General features: G+C 36.0%; 1 protein-coding gene across 1 annotated transcript in view; it reads right to left on the bottom strand.

Annotated features, from left to right (window-relative positions):
• The window catches only part of LOC111191659 (SLX4 interacting protein), an 87,861-nt gene that overhangs the window by 12,868 nt on the left and 56,852 nt on the right, over window positions 1–18,141 (bottom strand). Inside the window, exons 5-6 of the mRNA XM_022667199.2 lie at window positions 6,698–6,775; window positions 4,574–4,662 (exon numbers count right to left, since the gene is read on the bottom strand). Of these exons, the coding sequence (XP_022522920.2) occupies window positions 4,574–4,662; window positions 6,698–6,775 (167 nt within the window). The remainder of the gene's footprint in view (window positions 1–4,573; window positions 4,663–6,697; window positions 6,776–18,141) is intronic.

Here is an 18,141-nt window from a genome sequence, read left to right on the forward strand (position 1 = left end):
GCAAAGTTAAATGAGGCTCACAGCCAACATGCTAACAGTGCTGTAGTGATGTAGGATAAGTCTGGTAGCCAGCATGCTAACACTGCTGTAGCGATGTGGGATAAGTCTGGTAGCCAGCATGCTAACACTGCTGTAGCGATGTGGGATAAGTCTGGTAGCCAGCATGCTAACACTGCTGAATGTAAAATTACTGAATGTTTTTTTGTTTTTTTTTAACTTTACATTTTACACTCCTGTTAAAACCCCCCTCTTTGCTGAGTTCCTGTTTCTGGCTGCGAGTCCTGTGAGTCCTGCGGATTGTGAATCAGGCCAGAATCAATCCTGCATGAGCAACGACTGCATTTCTCCTATAACCACTTTCTATAACCCCACAAATCATGTGACTAATCTCTAAACCCACAGCGCAGATTACAAACATACCAGCACTCGCCCAGAGTCACAACAGCTCTGACTGAACATCAGTTACAGCCTAAAGCCTGGACTGCAGCCGCTACAACATGCTCTTATATACTATATATACCCTTATATACTATACTGCAGTACACAGGAGTATACCTAGTTCAGGGGCTATAGGGTATTATAGAGAGTGAAGGGAGATTAGAGTACTATTAATAATATAGGTTGGTATAGTGGAATACAGGGTTACAGGGTAGTATAGGGTATTATAGAGAGTGAAGGGAGAATAGGGTGGTATTAATAATATAGGTTGGTATAGAGGAATATAGGGCTTTAGGGTAGTAAAGGGTATTATAGAGAGTGAAGGGAGAATAGGGTGGTATTAATAATATAGGTTAGTATAGGTGAATATAGGGTTGTAGGGTAGTATAGGGTATTACCGAGTGAAGGGAGAATAGGGTGGTATTAATAATATAGGTTGGTATAGAGGAATATGGGGCTGTAGGGGAGTATGGGGAGTATAGAACTGTAAAGAGTAGTTTAGAAGATTAAATGGAAGTTTAGGAGGATAAAGGGAAGTATAGGGCGGTATAGAAAAGGTTAGGGTAGTTATAGCATAGTATAGGGATAATAGTGAAGTTTAGGGGTATATGGTATTATAGAGAAAATAGGGTAGTAAAGGTTACTACAGGGAAAAAATGGTAATTTTAACAGGTTAAACAGTAAAAAAGATTAGACAGTAGTTTAAGAGGGTATAGAGCAATATAGGGTAGTATAAGGAATGTAATGAAGTTTAGGAGGGTATAGGGTAGTATAGAGATTATAGGGTAGTATAGAGATTATAGGGCAGTGTACAGATTATAGGGTAGTGCAAGGATATAGGATAATTTACACGGGTGTAGAATAGTATATACATTACGGGGTAGTATAAAGATTAAAGGGGTAATGTAGAGATTATAGGAAGGTATAGAGTTTAAGGCAGTATAGGGAGTATAGGATAATTTAAGAGGGTATAAGGTAGTATAGAGATTATAGGGTAGTAAAGAGGTATAGGATAATTTAAGCGGGTATAGGGTAGTGTAGAGATTATAGGGTAGTGTAGAGACTATAGGGCAGTGTAGGGAGTATAGGATAATTTAAGAGGGTATAAGGTAGTATAGAGATTAATAGGGTAGTAAAGAGGTATAGGATAATTTAAGCGGGTATAGGGTAGTGTAGAGATTATAGGGTAGTGTAGAGACTATAGGGCAGTGTAGGGAGTATAGGATAATTTAAGAGGGTATAGGGTAGTATAGAGATTATAGGGTAGTATAGAGATTATAGGGTAGTGTAGGGAGTATAGGATAATTAAAGAGGGTATAGGGTAGTGTAGAGACTATAGGGCAGTGCAGGGAGTATAGGATAATTTAAGAGGGTATAGGGTAGTATAGAGATTATAGGGTAGTGTAGAGATTATGGGACAGTGAAGGGAGTGTAGGATAATTTAAGAGGGTATAGGGTAATATAGAGATTATAGGGTAGTGTAGAGATTATAGGGCAGTGTAGGGAGTATGGGATAATTTAAGAGGATATAAGGGAATAAATATACTATAGGGTACTGTAGTTAGTATAGGATAATTTACGAGGGAATAGGGTAGTATAGAGATTATAGGATAGTGTAGGGGATATAGGATAGTTTAAGAGGGTATAGGGTAATGTAGAGACTACAGGGCAGTGTAGGGAGTATAGGATAATCTAAGAGGATGTAGGGGAGTATATAGACTATAGGGTACTGTAGTTAGTATAGGATAATTTACGAGGGAATAGGGTAGTATAGAGATTATATCATAGTGTAGGGAGTATAGGATAGTTTAAGAGGGTATAAGGTAATGTAGAGACCATAGGGAAGGCATAGGCTGTATTCGGAATGGCATACTACTATACTGCGTACTGCATACTGCACTAGTATGTACTGCATACTACACACTGCCCAGTATGTAGTATTTGGTACTGCAACACTTTTGATTGTAGTACCCTACATGGCCCCATGACACACCAGTCAGTCCTCTGTAGTGCTCCGAATTCCTCACAGTGAGTTGTAAACAGAAACAACCCAAGAAAGTTCCAGTTATATTTAAATACGTTTTCCTATTTATTTTAGTAGATTACTATTTTCATCTATGTAAGTACCATCAAGAAGAAAACATTTAAACAAACTCTTATTCATATTTACACAATCTCAACTATAAAAGAAATGAGACAGGTTGCACAAGTGAAACAATTTTATTAATTTGTATTCAAATCATTCCCTTATTTAAAAGAAAAATATGTAGTAAAACTGAGGGAATTATTTATTAAATCAAAAGAACGATTTTTTAAACAAAGGTAATTATTTATTAAATTAACAGAACGATTTATTGGAATTATTTATTAAATAAAGAGAACGATTTATTAAAACTGATGGACTTATTTATTAAAATAACAATCATTTATTAAAACTGAGGGAATTATGTATTAAAGTAACATAATAATTTATTAAAACTGAGGGAATTATTTATTAAAATAACAGAATAATTTATTAAAACTGAGGGAATTATTTATTAAAATAACAGAATAATTTATTAAAACTGAGGAAATTATTTATTAAAATAACAGAATAATTTATTAAAACTGTATGTTGCTGCACACTGCGGAGGGTGCCGGCCGCGGAGAGCGTTCGGCGCGGCAGCGGAGGGTCCCGGCCGCGGAGAGCGCTCGGCGCGGCAGCGGAGGGGCTCGACAGCGGTGAGCCCATACTTCCAAAATAATTCCCCTAATTTAAAAATATATATATTTCCATAATTTGAAAATCTCTCGCACTCGCCACCATCTTGTTTTTTTCTGAAGCGAGCTGGAGGAGCCAGCCGCAATGCATGTTGGGATGCAGTACACCACGAAGACAGCTCTCCATGCACACTGCGAAATCGGAGCGGAGTAGTACACCATCCGGGTACCTGTAGTGCACTACAGATTCTCAGTTTGGTTGCATACTGCGTACTGCATACTAGCTTTAGGCAGATTTAGTACGCGAGTAGTATGTAGTATGCCATTTCGAATACAGCCTTAGTATAAGTTAGTAGTTAGAAAAGTAGTTTAGGAGAATATAGAGAAGTATAGGGTACATTATACTACTAAATACTTGTTATACTCATGAATTATCATTATCAGTGGCATAAACTGCTCTTTAAAATACCAAAATATTGTTTATCAATTATTACTGGGACAATTTAGCTGATTTTCTCGTATCTCTCGGCTCCAAAACCACCAGTGTGGTGAAGTGAGCGAGAGCGCCACCACAAGCCTGGAACCCGCCAGTCACCACGACACGTCCAAGCCCAGAGAACCACATCCTGAAGAACAGAACTGCAGAACAAGCCACTGGAAACTGAGTTACACAATCTGAACTCTCCACCCTCAGCCTGCAGCTCTCAAACCATTAGAACCGCCTCTTTCATTCAGAGCCAGAGCAAGAATAACAATAACAATAAAGCCTTTAACTGAAAAAGCCCGGACAGCAGCGTGAGGCGTGTACCCTGCACCAGGGTGGGCGGGGCTTCACACATTTCACATAAATCATTTTAGGATCGGAAAGACAATGTTAAAAAGAGAAGGAATCGTTTGGGTCTCAGAGCAGGACTTAACACTGACCCGGTGTTCACCTACCCATAATACACTGCACTGAACCAATCCCAGACTCCCCACCCACAACACAAACCAGCAGCACCACAGAACCATCAGTAACTACAGAATCAGGAAATCACTTAAATAGAACCTTTCTGACAACATGAAGCAGATAAAACATCTCAAAAAGCAGCACATTTTTCAACAACAGATGAGAAAACAAAGTTATTGATCATCTATCAGTCTGGAAAAGATAATAAAATCATTTCTAAAGCTTTGAGACTCCAGAGAACCACAGTGATTCACTATTATTCACTAATGGAGAAACTTGGGTTCTGCAGCAGGACAATGACCCAAAGCACACATGCGAGCCAAAATTCCTCCACAGAGATGTGAAAGACTTGTTGCCAGTTATCAAATATAATAACAAGATTTAGGGGGTAAACACTTTTTAATTTTTATACATTTGTATACATTATTTCTAGTATTTGCAGTCATTATCAACATTATTAACATATTAAAATATTAACAGTCTCACCACGTCCGGTTTGGTGCTTCCAGCAGGAGCTGTGTTTTCATCAGATCTGCTCACACACACCACAAACCGTTCAGGAAAAACACGCAGTTCTGTAAAAAAAACAGATTAATCACAGCCAATTAATAATCAGCTCAAATCTCATCGCATTCCACATGTTAAATTAGGAGAATTATGGAGAAACTATATAAGACTTTTTTCAGAGAGAGTGTAGGGGCTGAAGATTTCTACAGGCTATCTGCAGAAATTGAAAAAAAAAAATATATATAAAAAAAGAATTCAAACTTTTTTTAAATAGCCCTCACTACAAAAAAGTAATTCTTAGCTAATTAAGTCCATTAAATCTACCTTAAATAGCTAACATATCTATTTTTTTGCACTGCTGTCAATAAACTATTAGATATAAAAATGAATTATCTTGTTTTCAACTTACCTTTACTTTTTGTAAGCAATGCAATCTAATAAAAGTGTCTTTTGCTTGTTTTAATTGTCTGTTATTTCCTGAACTAAGCAAAAATATCTGCCAATACAATAAGACACTTAATGTCTTAAATCACTTAAAACAAGTACAAGGAAGATAAGAAAAATTACTCTGGCAATATCACCTTAATGATCTCAAAATGATAAATATTTATATGATATATATTTAATAGACATTAAAGAGGATTTTACTTGTGAATATATGGACACACATATGCTCACTTGCTGAAAAAACAACCTAAAGAATTTGATGAAATATTGACGTAAAGTAAAAACGTAAAGTAAAAACTATGAAAAATATATTGTATTGAAGAAAAACAAAAAAACAAAAAAATGTACACAGTAAAATTTACATGAAAAAACATACATTAAAAAACTGAGAAAAATATATATTATAGAAAAAACTGAAAAAAAAAACACGAAAAAAAAGTACATTAAAAAATGAGAAAATGTATAAAAAAACTGAATACAGTAAAAAAAAAAGAAAAAAAAAAGAGAAAAACAATGTATACTGTAATTGTGGGTGTAAGGTGATTTAAACCAATCAACGTGACACTTTGCCATTCTTTTTAAGAGTCACGTAAAAAGGGAGGGGAAACCAGCTAATCTGGCAGAATTTGGACATTTTGGTGTGCACCCACTTGTGTAGGAGACTTTTAGACATTAAAGTCTGTGTGTTGAGTTATTTTGAGAGTACAGTAAATTTACACTGTAATACTGTAGCTGTACACTGTATTAAAGCGTCATATCTTCAGTATTTCCCATGAAAAGATATATAAAGATATAATAAAATAGTTTCTGCTATTTTATCTGTTGTAAAATAAGTAAAATAGCCTGCAAACCAAATTTGGGAAGCACAAAATGCAATGCTCCAAAATAAAGCCTGTGGCTTTTTAAACACTTTTAGAAGATGAATTTAAAATATTTTAAGACAAATTAGGCCTTTATTAGCTAAATAAGTTTAAGATCTCTATCTTACACCCTGTTTAAGGCGTGTCCCAATGTTCATAGCTATCTTACACCCCACCAACTGTGTATTTTCACTCCTTTCTCCTGCCTGGTTTAAACAGCAGCAGAGCTTCTGAATATATCTACACTGATGGGCGTGGTGTTCTGGAAATGAGGTGTGTTCAGGTACATTTCTGGAGTTTTACTTGTTCATCTTGGTGACAGAAAACACAGGAGCTCCACTGACTGAATATAACCTAGACAGACGCCAACAGTCAGACGTTCAACTTTTACGTCAACAATAAACAGAATAGTAAATAAAATAACATTGCTGTTCCTGTAAATGAGCTGCTGGAGCTCCTTCACAGCGACAACCAGCAGCTCAGTTTCCTCTGCTGAGAAGCGTTTGTTGGACACGTCCAGGGAGCTGCACCGTTAAAATAGCAATCCACCAAAGTCTGAGCTCACCTGACTCTTAAAGGCAATGATGAGCAAGAGACGCTCTGATTGGTTTATTTCACCTTACGCCCAAAATTAACCACACCCATGATTAATTAAGAGAATTAGTACATGACTTTTGTGCACTTTGAGACGCACAAGGTGTACTTTTCCCGACGTTATGATAGTAAAGACACACTGACGGTCTATAGAGCAGGAGGAAACGGGTTCTGTGGGTTGAGGTAATGAGAGGTAACTCACTGTGGCGGTTGTGTCTGAGAACACAGCGCAGATTGACGTGTCTCTTCATGAAGTACGCTGCCAGCAGCAGAGCTCCTCCTGCCAAATCAAACACAGATCTGATTAAATTCACTCATTAAACCACCTGCAGATCTCAGATACTAAACTCACGCTCTGAGAACAGGAGTATTTACATACCACACTTCCCTCTCATCACCACCACAGAGAGAGAGGGGCGGGGATAAAGAAATCAGATGCAAAGAATCCAATAAAGCAGACATGATGTACAGTGAACTCAAAAGATATAAAGGTTAGTAGTAAACTCCCAGCAAAAATATTCTTTATTTAAAAACCAGAAGAATTGTATTTTGTTAAAACAAAAGTTAAATAATTTTGTATAAAAAATGAGAAGAAAATTATATACAAAAAACTCCCTGTAAAAACTTGTATATTAAAAAAATAAATAAAATCATTAAAATCATATTATGGCAAACCTAAAAGAAAACCTCAAAATAAAATAATGAGGTAAAGAAAATAATGAGAAACAAAATTTAAGGAAAAGAAAAAAAACAGTAAAACCGTAAAAAAACTAAATAAAATGTATAATGTAAAAAAAAAAAAAAAAAAAAGAAAAATGTATACTGTACAAAAAACTTCTAATTTATATTGAAAACAAAAAAATACACACTGTAAAAAACTGGATAAAATGTATACTGTAAAACAAATCCTGAAAAATAAAACAGAAAAAAAAAATGTATACTATATAAGAAACAAAAAAGTATTCTGTAAAAACAACAAAATAAATACTGTAAAAAAAACGTGAAAAAATTTATATTTGTAAAAAATAAATAAATAATTAAATAAAACTTTAAAAAACTTCTACTGAAAAAACACCACAACTGGAATTTTTTTTATAAAAAACTGAGAAAAATGTTTACTGTAAAAAAATATATCTGTTTTTTTACAAAACAATTAATTGGTAAGCAGCTTACAGCTAGTCAGTGGTAATGGAAATAAACTGAGTTTTGGAAATGGATTTTAAAAAATACAAATTTTCAATCTCTTTACTCAGTCTATAGTAAAGCTGTAGTGCTGGAACAGATGGAGTTACTGCTGTTACTCTCTACTGCAGCAGCATTCAACACTTACACACTTACAGCACATTCACACTTTCACCATAATAACTAGAAAACGACACACAAACACTGTAGAGAACTCTGTAACTATTAAAAGTAGAAGTTGTTTTCTTTAGAGAAATTACAGATGAAGTCAGAGAGCGGTGAGTTCTGTTTCCTACACCTTCAAAAGAGAAACTGGAGAAAACTGCTACAGGAAGACGTCTGGCTGACCCACATGAAAACAGCAGCTTTAGCCTTTAGCTCAGATTAACATGATTAAGGACTGAGTCTCAGTTAATATGACATTAATAGAAGAACTGTGGTAATAAAGTTATTAATAATAAAGATAAATCTAAAATAAAAAAGCAGCACTGCTGGTTACTGTTACTGAGCTGCAGCAGGAAGTTAAACAGAGCCAGAGTCGGACAGGCTTTTGAAGTTCACTATAACAACTCTGACTCAACACTACAGCTATTTACAATCTCCACTGAGAGAGTTTTATTATCATCAGCCTGAACTCAGCAAAACATCCACCTGGAGCTCCTCACTCTGACCATATATACTCTTCTCTAATGAGAAATATCATAGAATCACAAAAATATTCAATATAACAAAAAATCTAACTAAAATACTCTGTGAAGAAGCAAACTTCTTGAAATTCTTCTTTTCAGATCGACAGATCTTAAAGTATTTTATCTTTATTTAGTTGAGTTGTTGTTGCTTCTTATAATCTGGATATATTCACTGTATAGCTGTAACTCTACCTCTTCACTACTTTACTTTAACTGATGCTCTCAAACACATTAAGAGACAAGAAATTCAAGTAATTAACTCTTGATGAGTTCAGCACAGCTGTTAACTGAAAGCCTGAATTCCAGGTGACTCTACCTCATAAAGATGACTGAGAAAATCCAGCAGAGATGATCAAAACTGATCATCTAAAACAAGAAGAGCTTGTTCTACAATGCAGAACATTTTAAAATAATGAAAAAACACTGAATTTATGGTTAAGAGCTTTCAGACCTCAAATAATGCAAAGAAAACAAGTTCATATTCATAAAGTTTTAAGAGTTCAGAAATCAATATTTGCTGGAATAACCCTGGTTTTTAATCACAGTTTTTATGAATGTTGGCATCACGCATCAAGAAATCAGATGCAAAGAATCCAATAAAGCAGACATGATGTACAGTGAACTCAAAAGATATAAAGGTTAGTTGTAAACTCCCAGCAAAAAATATTCTTTATTTAAAAACCAGAAGAATTGTATATTGTTAAAACAAAAGTTAAATAATTGTGTATAAAAATTTTAAAGAAAATTATATACAAAAATTCTACTGAAAAAACTCCCTGTAAAAACTTGTATATTAAAAAATAAACAAAATCATATTATGGAAAACCTCAAAATAGGTAAAGAAAATAATGAGAGAACAAAATATAAGGATATAAAACAGTAAAAATGTAAAAAAAAATATTGAAAAAAATTTTTAAAAACTTAAAAATATATATATTGAAATCTGAAAAAAATAACTGAATAAAACTGAATAAAACGTATACTGTAATAAAATCCTGAAAAATAAAACAGAAACAAATAAAAATGTATACTATACAAGAAAAAAGTATAATGTAAAAACAACAAACTGTACACTGTAAAAAAAAAAAACTTGAAAAAAATTATATTTGTAAAATAAAAATAATATACTGAAAAAACACCATTTTGGTGAAATATTGTAGAAAAAAAAAACAGAAAAAAATTATATTAAAAAACCTGTTGGCATCACGTTCTCCTCCACCAGTCTTACACACTGCTTTTGAATAACTTTACGCCTGCACTCCTGGTGCAAAAATTCAAGCAGTTCAGCTTGGTTTGATGGCTTGTGATCATCCATCTTCCTCTTGATTATTTTCCAGAGGTTTTCAATTTGCTAAAATTCAGAGAGTTCTAAAGGAAAATATCAGAACATCTGTTCATTAAGTGAATCTGAAGAGAAGGTGGATCATTCAGCAGGACAATGACCCTAAATTCACAAGTCGTTCTACTAAAGAATGATTAAAGAAGAATAAAGTTAATGTTTTGGAACAGGGCCAAGTTAAAGTCCTGATCTTAATGTAATGTAAATGTTGTGGGCGGAGCTAAAGTGATCAGTTATCATGTGAGGAAATCCACCAACATCCCAGAGTTGAAGCTGTTTTTCTAAAAAGTAAAAAATATATAAAATATAAAATAAGTAAAAAGATAATAGTAAAAGTAGTAAAATGTTAAGAATGATAAGAAATGATAAAATTAATAATAGAATTTATAACAGAACAAGAATGAATTAAAAAAACAGAGTAAAAAATGAAAGTAATAATAAATAAATTAAATTAAATAAAAATAAGAAGAAACTAATAAAAAAAATGCAGTTTAACTGGGTTCTTTTTATCTACTTTTAGAACTTGTGATGATAAAATCTGATGATGTTTTTGATCATATTTATACAGAAATATTGAAAATTCTAAAGCTTTAAGCACTGCTGTATCTCTGAGCTGTTTTAATTTCCTTTATTTCCTGTAGTCAGGGTTCATACACTTTTTCTTTTTTTTTTTAACAAATACTGCCTTTTTTACATAAAATATTTAAAAGTAACTATGTAACTTTTACTCAAAGTACATTTTAAGATGGGTTTGAAATTGAGTACTTTTTTACTTTTAAACGAGTAGATTTTTAGATGGGTACTTTTACTTAAGTAGAATTTTAGCAAAGTAAAGGTACTTCTACTTAATTACAATTTTTCAGTACTTTTTCCACCTCTGCATTATACTGTGCGTAATTGAGGGAGGGGACATGGCAGGTGTGATGTATTTGTGCACTTGTGCTTAATTTCGAGTTGATTGTGATGTACTAAGAGAAAGTACGTGAGATTCTGACTACGCACGGTTTGATAAATTGATAAAAAAAATTCAGCTCTGAGCGTACAGAACATTTTAGTAGGACGTCCAGCAAGTAGCAAGTCTCAGTACATGAATCTCCTGGAATCCAGATTGTTGTGGTTCTTTTAGACTGGTTTCTCTGCCTGAACCCTTCCCTCAGTGAAATGACTTCATTCTGCGATCTGCTCTCATTCTGTTTTAATTTAAGAGGCACCAGGCGGAGAGACTGGAATCTCCTAACCACGCTCTGTTTGTCACTGCGGGAGGAATGCAGGGCAAACTGGGGTAAAGACGAGGCTGTGTTGCCTAATCTGAGAGGAATCTGCCGGCGAGGAGCGGGATCTGCTGAACCATGCGAGCAGGGGCGTAGCAGCAAATTCTGGGCCCTGTACACCCTCTATGTTAATGGGCCCCTATCCATGCCAGTAAACAAAGGAAAGTGAGCGAAAAAAAAATCAGGATTTTCATGGGCCCCTCTCCCTACTCGGGCCCTGGGTAGTCAGGTCCACTTTTCCCCCCACTACCACGCCCATGCATGCGAGTTATCTGCTGCTGCTGCTGTAAACAAGCAAACAGGCATGAGAACCATCAGCTCCGCTGCTTTAAACACATCCCCAGACACCCGGTCTGCTCTGAGAAACTGTAACACATCCCGACATCACCACAAACACACACTCGCCAACACACACACACCCAGAACCACGCAGCAGAACAACTCGTTAAGCTAACACACAACACAGTGATGAGCTATGGATCACAGGGAATTTAATACTTGATGGATTTAGAGCTTAAATCTAAGAGAATCTAAGGGTGCCTGGTTTAAATAGTAACTCACAACCTCAGAGAGTTCTTCGCCATGAGGTGGCATGTTGAAAATCCAGTGGTCAGAATCCAGAGAGAATTGAACCCAAAACACGAAATTTAACATGTCTAATACAGTAGCTGTGTGTTATGGGAGTTATTTTGAGGAAACAGTAAATTTACAGTACACTGTAGTAGCTGTACGCCGACTATTTTACACAGTATTAAAGTGTCGTATCTTCAGTGTTCTCCCATGAAAAAAGATATAATAAAATAATGGATTAAGAGCCTAAATCTAAGAGAATCTAAGGGTCCATCAGTCTGCCTTGTTTAAATAGTAACTCACAACCTCAGAGAGTTATTTGCCATGAGGTGGCATGTTGAAAATCCAGTGGTCAGAATCCAGAGAGAATTTAACACAAAACACCAAATTTAACATGTGTAATACAGTAGCTGTGTGTTATGTGAGTTATACTGTTATACTGTAGCTGTACGCTGACTACTTTACACTGTATTAAAGTGTCGTATCGTCAGTGTTCTCCCATGAAAAAAGATATAATAAAATAATGGATTAAGAGCCTAAATCTAAGAGAATCTAAGGGTCCATCAACCTGCCTGTTTTAAACAGCAGCAGAGCTTCTGAATAGATCTACACTGATGGGCGTTGTGGTCTGGAAGTGAGTTTTGCTTGTTTATCTTGGTAACAGAAAACACAGGAGCTCCACTGACTGAATACAACCAAGACAAACATCAACAGTAAGACGCTCATCGCTATCTTGGCAACACAGATGCGCTTGTTACGCATGAACATGAACAGACAGCAGCACAAACCCATATTTTACATCAACAACAATCAGTTTCCTCTGCTGAGAAGCGTTTGTTGGACACGTCCAGGTAGCTGCATCGTTAAAATAGCAATCCACCAAAGTCAGAATAATGAGGGAATGATGAGCAAGAGACACTTTGATTGCTTTATTTCATGTTACGCCCACAATTAACAAATAACCACACCCATTATTAATTAGGAAAATATTACATGCCTATTGCGCTGCGTTTTGAGATGCACAAAGTGTACTTTTCCTGTCGTTACGATAGCAAAGACACCCTGACACGCCCTAAATCAAACTGCACTTTGCATAGAACACGACTCGCTTATAGATCACTAAAATAGGACCTTAAAATGTGTATGATATTAGCAAATTATGTGTATGATATTAACAAACCCTACGTACACAACCACTTTATCTAGAGGGTTGTGAATGTTATAATCAATACATTTTAAGGACACAAGGAAGGATCTATTAAGTGCATTTATATTTTTGCTAAAATAAATTAGAAAACAGCTATCCTGAAGGTAGGTGATCATGCTCTGCTTCAAAATGTCACAGTGCATGTTGGAAGCACTCAGAGATCCCCAGACCACGATGCTACCACCACCATGCTTAACTATAAGCAAGGGACGGTTGTCTTGTTACTCCTCAACAGGATGGCGCCACACATGCTAAAGATTATCCGTGTCAAAGAAGTTTATCTTGATCTCGTAAGACTACAGGAAATGGTTCCAGTAATCCATGATCTTGGACTGCTTGTGTTCAGTAAACTGTATACAGGCTTTCTTGTGCATGAGCTTTAGAAGAGGCTTGCTTCCAGGACAGAACCATGCAGAGGCACATTGCAGTTGATGCAGTGTGTATAGTGCCTATGGTCTGAGCACTGCAGGCTGACCTCCCACTTCTTCAACCTCTGCAGCAATACTGGCAGCACTCATGCCTCTATTGTTTAAAGCCAATCTTTGGATATAACTGAACATGTGGACTTCTGTGTGGAACATGTTCTGGAAAACTGCTGTATGGTCTTAAGCATTGCTCTGTATATGAGTTTTAGGCTGTTAGCAATTATTTTATAGGCTTGGCCATCTTTATATAGAGACACTATTCTGTTTCTCACCTCCTCAGAGAGTTCTTAGCCATGAGGCGCCATGTTAAATATCTAGTGGCCAGTATGAGAGTTATTTTGAGGGAACAGTAAACTAACAGTGTAAACTTTACACTGTATCAAAGTGTCATATCTTCAGTGTTTCCCAACAATAAATATAAAAAGATATAAATAAAATTAAATATAAAACAATAAAGGGTGTACTCACTTTCTTTTACACAAATTGAACAGACGACCTGCGCTTTACACTGTGCCAAAATTTCTTGAAAAATGGACCAATAGAAATACTTCAAAATGACCCGAAATAAACTATTTCTAATTTTACATTGACTTCCATTGAAAGTTTAGAAGGTTTTTTCTCTCTCCTGTAAAGTTGCCATTTTGGAGATACTTGTTTTTCATTGGACAGTGATGATTATCATAATAAAGGTAACACTTTAAAATAAGACTTCCTTTATAAAGGGTTTATAAATGGTTATTAATTAGGTTGCAAATATTTAAAAACCCATTAATAAGCAGTTAATTCATATATAACACATATATAGAAATTGCAACAGTGAGCTGAAAATGAGCAAAATAATGATTTCGCACTTGTTTATACTGTCAAACATCAGATCTTTCTAGATACTTATTTTACTTTGTGTTTTCCATCAATCATCATTAAACCTGTCAAACTCATATTAATATATTTGAGTATGTTTAACTCTTTACCATATATTAAATGACTAAGTTGCCACTATGTCATGTGTGTAACTGCTTATCAATGGTTTTTTAAGGCATTTACAACCTAATCAATAATAAGTAATAATCTAATTTACAAACCATTTATAAATCCTTTATAAAGGTAGTCTTATTTTAAAGTGGTACCAAAATAAACAATATAGTTGGACTAAAACTAATCAAAACTGCAGACAAAACTGCGCACTTCCTTCTTTAACACACTTCTGTTCGGAAATACAGAAATCATCAGCTGAAAAACTCATCAGGGGGAAAACGGGGTTAAACTGAGGCCTGCAGCAACGAAACCTCATCCTGCATAATTGCCATCAATAAGAATGTTTTCCCCCCAGAGAAGAATAGAAAAAGAGCAATTATCCTGTGAGATGGGTTGGCCGACCTGCCGAGCAGGATCCTGCAGATGATATTTATGTCCTGGTTTCAGATGATGGGCGTTCCTCAGCTGAAAGAGTTCCCACGTGCAGCATCGGACGGGAATGACAACAAAAGAGCGTCCTGGAACGCTGTAGCTGAAGCTGCTGCTGCTGATTCAGATTCAGATAAAAGCGATGTTTCCTCAGGTGCTCCTCATAACCAGAACTGGTGTAATAAAAGGTCAGTAAGAGTGGAGAGGAGTTTAATATCAGATTCTCCGACTCCTGAGATGGGTTAAGTCCCTCAACTGCTGCAGGGAGGAAAAGAAACACCGGTGCAAAGACCAGAGATCAGGTTTTAATGCAACAATCGGTACAACAGCAGTCCATTTTCCAAACACTGGATACCGCTCCTCAGAGTTCAGGTCACTTTAGGAAGCTGCCTTGATAACCCAGCTGTACACAGACCGATGCTGCACTCGAATGATGAAATTCACAACATTTTTAAAATGCCTGTCCCCACTATGCTCGTGGAGGTAATACAGTAAATGACCCAGTTATGGTTAGCGAACCGCAGCTAATGCTAAGGGTGTGCGATATGACGATAACACCAAACACCTTTGTTTACTTCCCCTCCCCTTTCTCACGAGCATGTAGCCATGAAGGAAAACACAGCAAGAGGAGATTTAGTCCTCAAAAAAAAAAAAAAAACGTTGAAATCAATAATATGGATCTGGTTTTGATTTTTACAGGCCAATGTAAAAAGGCACAACAAACCATTTCAACAGCAGCTAGCGGAGGCTAATGCTACAGTTGGACCTGAACAAACAATGCTAATACATCATACATGCGAGCTTACTGCAGCTTAAGGTCTGAAGGACACTCTTAATGGTGGGGACTTGTGATTGGTGCTCATATGGTAAAAGCCTTGGAATTCTCACCATATTAAAATAACCTTAAACCACAGTAGAAACACAGTAAGTAAGTAAGTATAAGTATTTTAAAATGATAAAATGACTCACTTTAATTTACATAGCATGTTTTTCACACTATAAGATGCACCGGATTATAAGGCAAATTATCAATGAATTTCTATTTTCTATTCTATTTTCATTTAAAAGGCGCATCAGATTATAATGCGCATTATGCAACACTAGTAAGGAACAGAGGTGTTGCCATGTTTTCCTTCTAATTCAGCAGGTCTCTTAGATGTAAAGCTAAACTGTTTATTTGGGTGAGTAAAGCGCTTACAGTAAGTTTAGATTCCCGAATTTCTCCAGCACTAAGGCTGAAGCATTAGCATTGACATTAGCAGATAACCGCTAGCGTTAGGAGCTAATTCCACCAAACAGCACTACACTGAGGATCCCTGAGTGTTCCAGTAAGCCAGGGCGCTATTAGCTAGTGATTCGTCACTCGTAGTTTGTTTTAACACAGTAAACACGCAGACTACAGTGCAATATACTCACCTCTGAATTGCTAAAGATTTAGCGTTTAGCACAGTTAGCAGGTAATGCTAATGCTGCTACAGCAGCGCTAGTCGAGATTAGCAGCAGGCTAGAGGCTGATATTACTCACCTCTGAACGGCAAAAAAGCTAGCGCCTAGCACTGTGGTTAGCGGCTAATGCTAATGCTGCTCCAGCCTTAGTGCTGGAGAAACTTCACTGAAACTCCTGTATAACTCATAAGTTACACCGGATTAAAAGACGCACTGACCATTTTTGGGAAAATTAAAGGATTTTAAGTGCATCTTATAGTGTGAAAAATTACGGTCATATTAAAATGTTTTGTTTACACAGAATTACACTGAATAAACTTCAGAAATATAGTGTTAGTTAATTAACCTTTTTTTTAAACAAACTGGCAAAAATGGTTTGATGTGCTTTAGTGCTCTACTAAAAAATGGGCACACTGTTTGGTTGTACTCAATTAACATGAAACGAATCAAGATAAAATCATTATCGTGATCCTGAATAAAAAAAATAAAAAATTACAAAAATTACAGATTCCAGTCCGTTTCCACAGCAGTGTTGCACTGTTTGCTGTTGTGTTCTGTACCTGGCAGCCCAGTGTGAGGAAATGGGAGCGGGGAAATGTTTCCTTAATATCTGATAACATGAGCAGGATGTATGAGTTACTACAGAAAATATAATCCCTTATAGTCTTTTAAACAGCAGCAGCAGTGACTTCAGCAAAGAAAGAGACAAAGAATAGAAAAGAGAGAAAGCAGTGAGTAACGAGTGTGCGCTCTCTGTCTCTCTCTCTCTCTCTATCACTGTTCTTATCTCATCTGTTCCTAATCACTCAAGCCTGAGACCAGAACCGGCCCTTTAAGAGTTATGGGAAAATAAAACTCCTCAGTCACAACATTTGTCTTTCTCCAGAGCCGGCGGCGTTTTTCCTCTCGCTCCCTCGCTTTTTATATCCTCCACTCCAGCAGATCAATCCGCTGTTTTTTATGCGCTTGTGGGAAAAAAAGCTGCGATTCTGTCTAAATAAATGTAAATTAAAACAGAATGTCTTGCAAATCTCATACATCCATATTTTATTCACAATTTAAATAGAATATAACATATATTAGATGCTGAAAGTGAATCATTTTACCATATCGTAAAAAAAGAAAAGAAAAGTGTATTTCCACTTGGGTCTCGACCGCCCCTATAAACACTCCAAGCACAAAAAATAAGGAGCTGTTTTGCCCCTCCCTTATAGTGACATCACAATAAGAAAACCTGCATAAAAACCACCCCACCAGAGCTCCACCCACTAGATCAGTCAAAGAAATGCCATTTCAGTCATTTTGATTGAGAACCTCAGACAGTACACAGCAGGATTAGCCAGCAGATTTCATCTGAGGGAGGGATCTTGACCTACTAGAAGACTTTATCTTACAAAAAAGGAGATTTTTTTGGTGTGAAATGGACTTGGGTTTAGTGAAACGTGATAGTAAGTATAACCTTTTGTAGTATAGCCCACCTAGTTTCACCCCTAGCATTCCCAAATACAGCACTTTTACTTGATGCTCACAACAGGCTCACAATGCCGGTGACAGGTCATAGCTTGTAAATGGTGCAAAAAAGCCATTTTTTGCATGGGTATCTCTATGCCCCTATCATTAGCACTGTAGGCCTGTAGGTTGGGGGTATTGGCAAAAAGTTCTGTATTTGGAAATGCTGAGGGAGAACATTGTCATTCAGAGGTGAGTATATCAGCCTGCATCCTGCTGCTAACCCTGACTAGCACTGCTGGAGCAGTATTAGCATTAGCATTACCTGCTAATCGCACTAAGCGCTAGCTCTTTCTCCATTTAGAGGTGAGTATATTAGACTGTATTCTGATAGATAGATAGATAGATAGATAGATAGATAGATAGATAGATAGATAGATAGATAGATAGATAGATAGATAGATAGATAGATAGATAGATAGATAGATAGATAGATAGATAGATAGATAGATAGATAGATAGATAGATAGATAGATAGATAGATAGATAGATAGATAGATAGATAGATAGATAGATAGATAGATAGATAGATAGATAGATAGATAGATAGATAGATAGATAGATAGATAGATAGATAGATAGATAGATAGATAGATAGATAGAT

The sequence above is a fragment of the Astyanax mexicanus genome, chromosome 25, assembly GCF_023375975.1.
Source record: "Astyanax mexicanus isolate ESR-SI-001 chromosome 25, AstMex3_surface, whole genome shotgun sequence".
Classification (NCBI taxonomy): Eukaryota; Metazoa; Chordata; class Actinopteri; order Characiformes; family Acestrorhamphidae; genus Astyanax; species Astyanax mexicanus.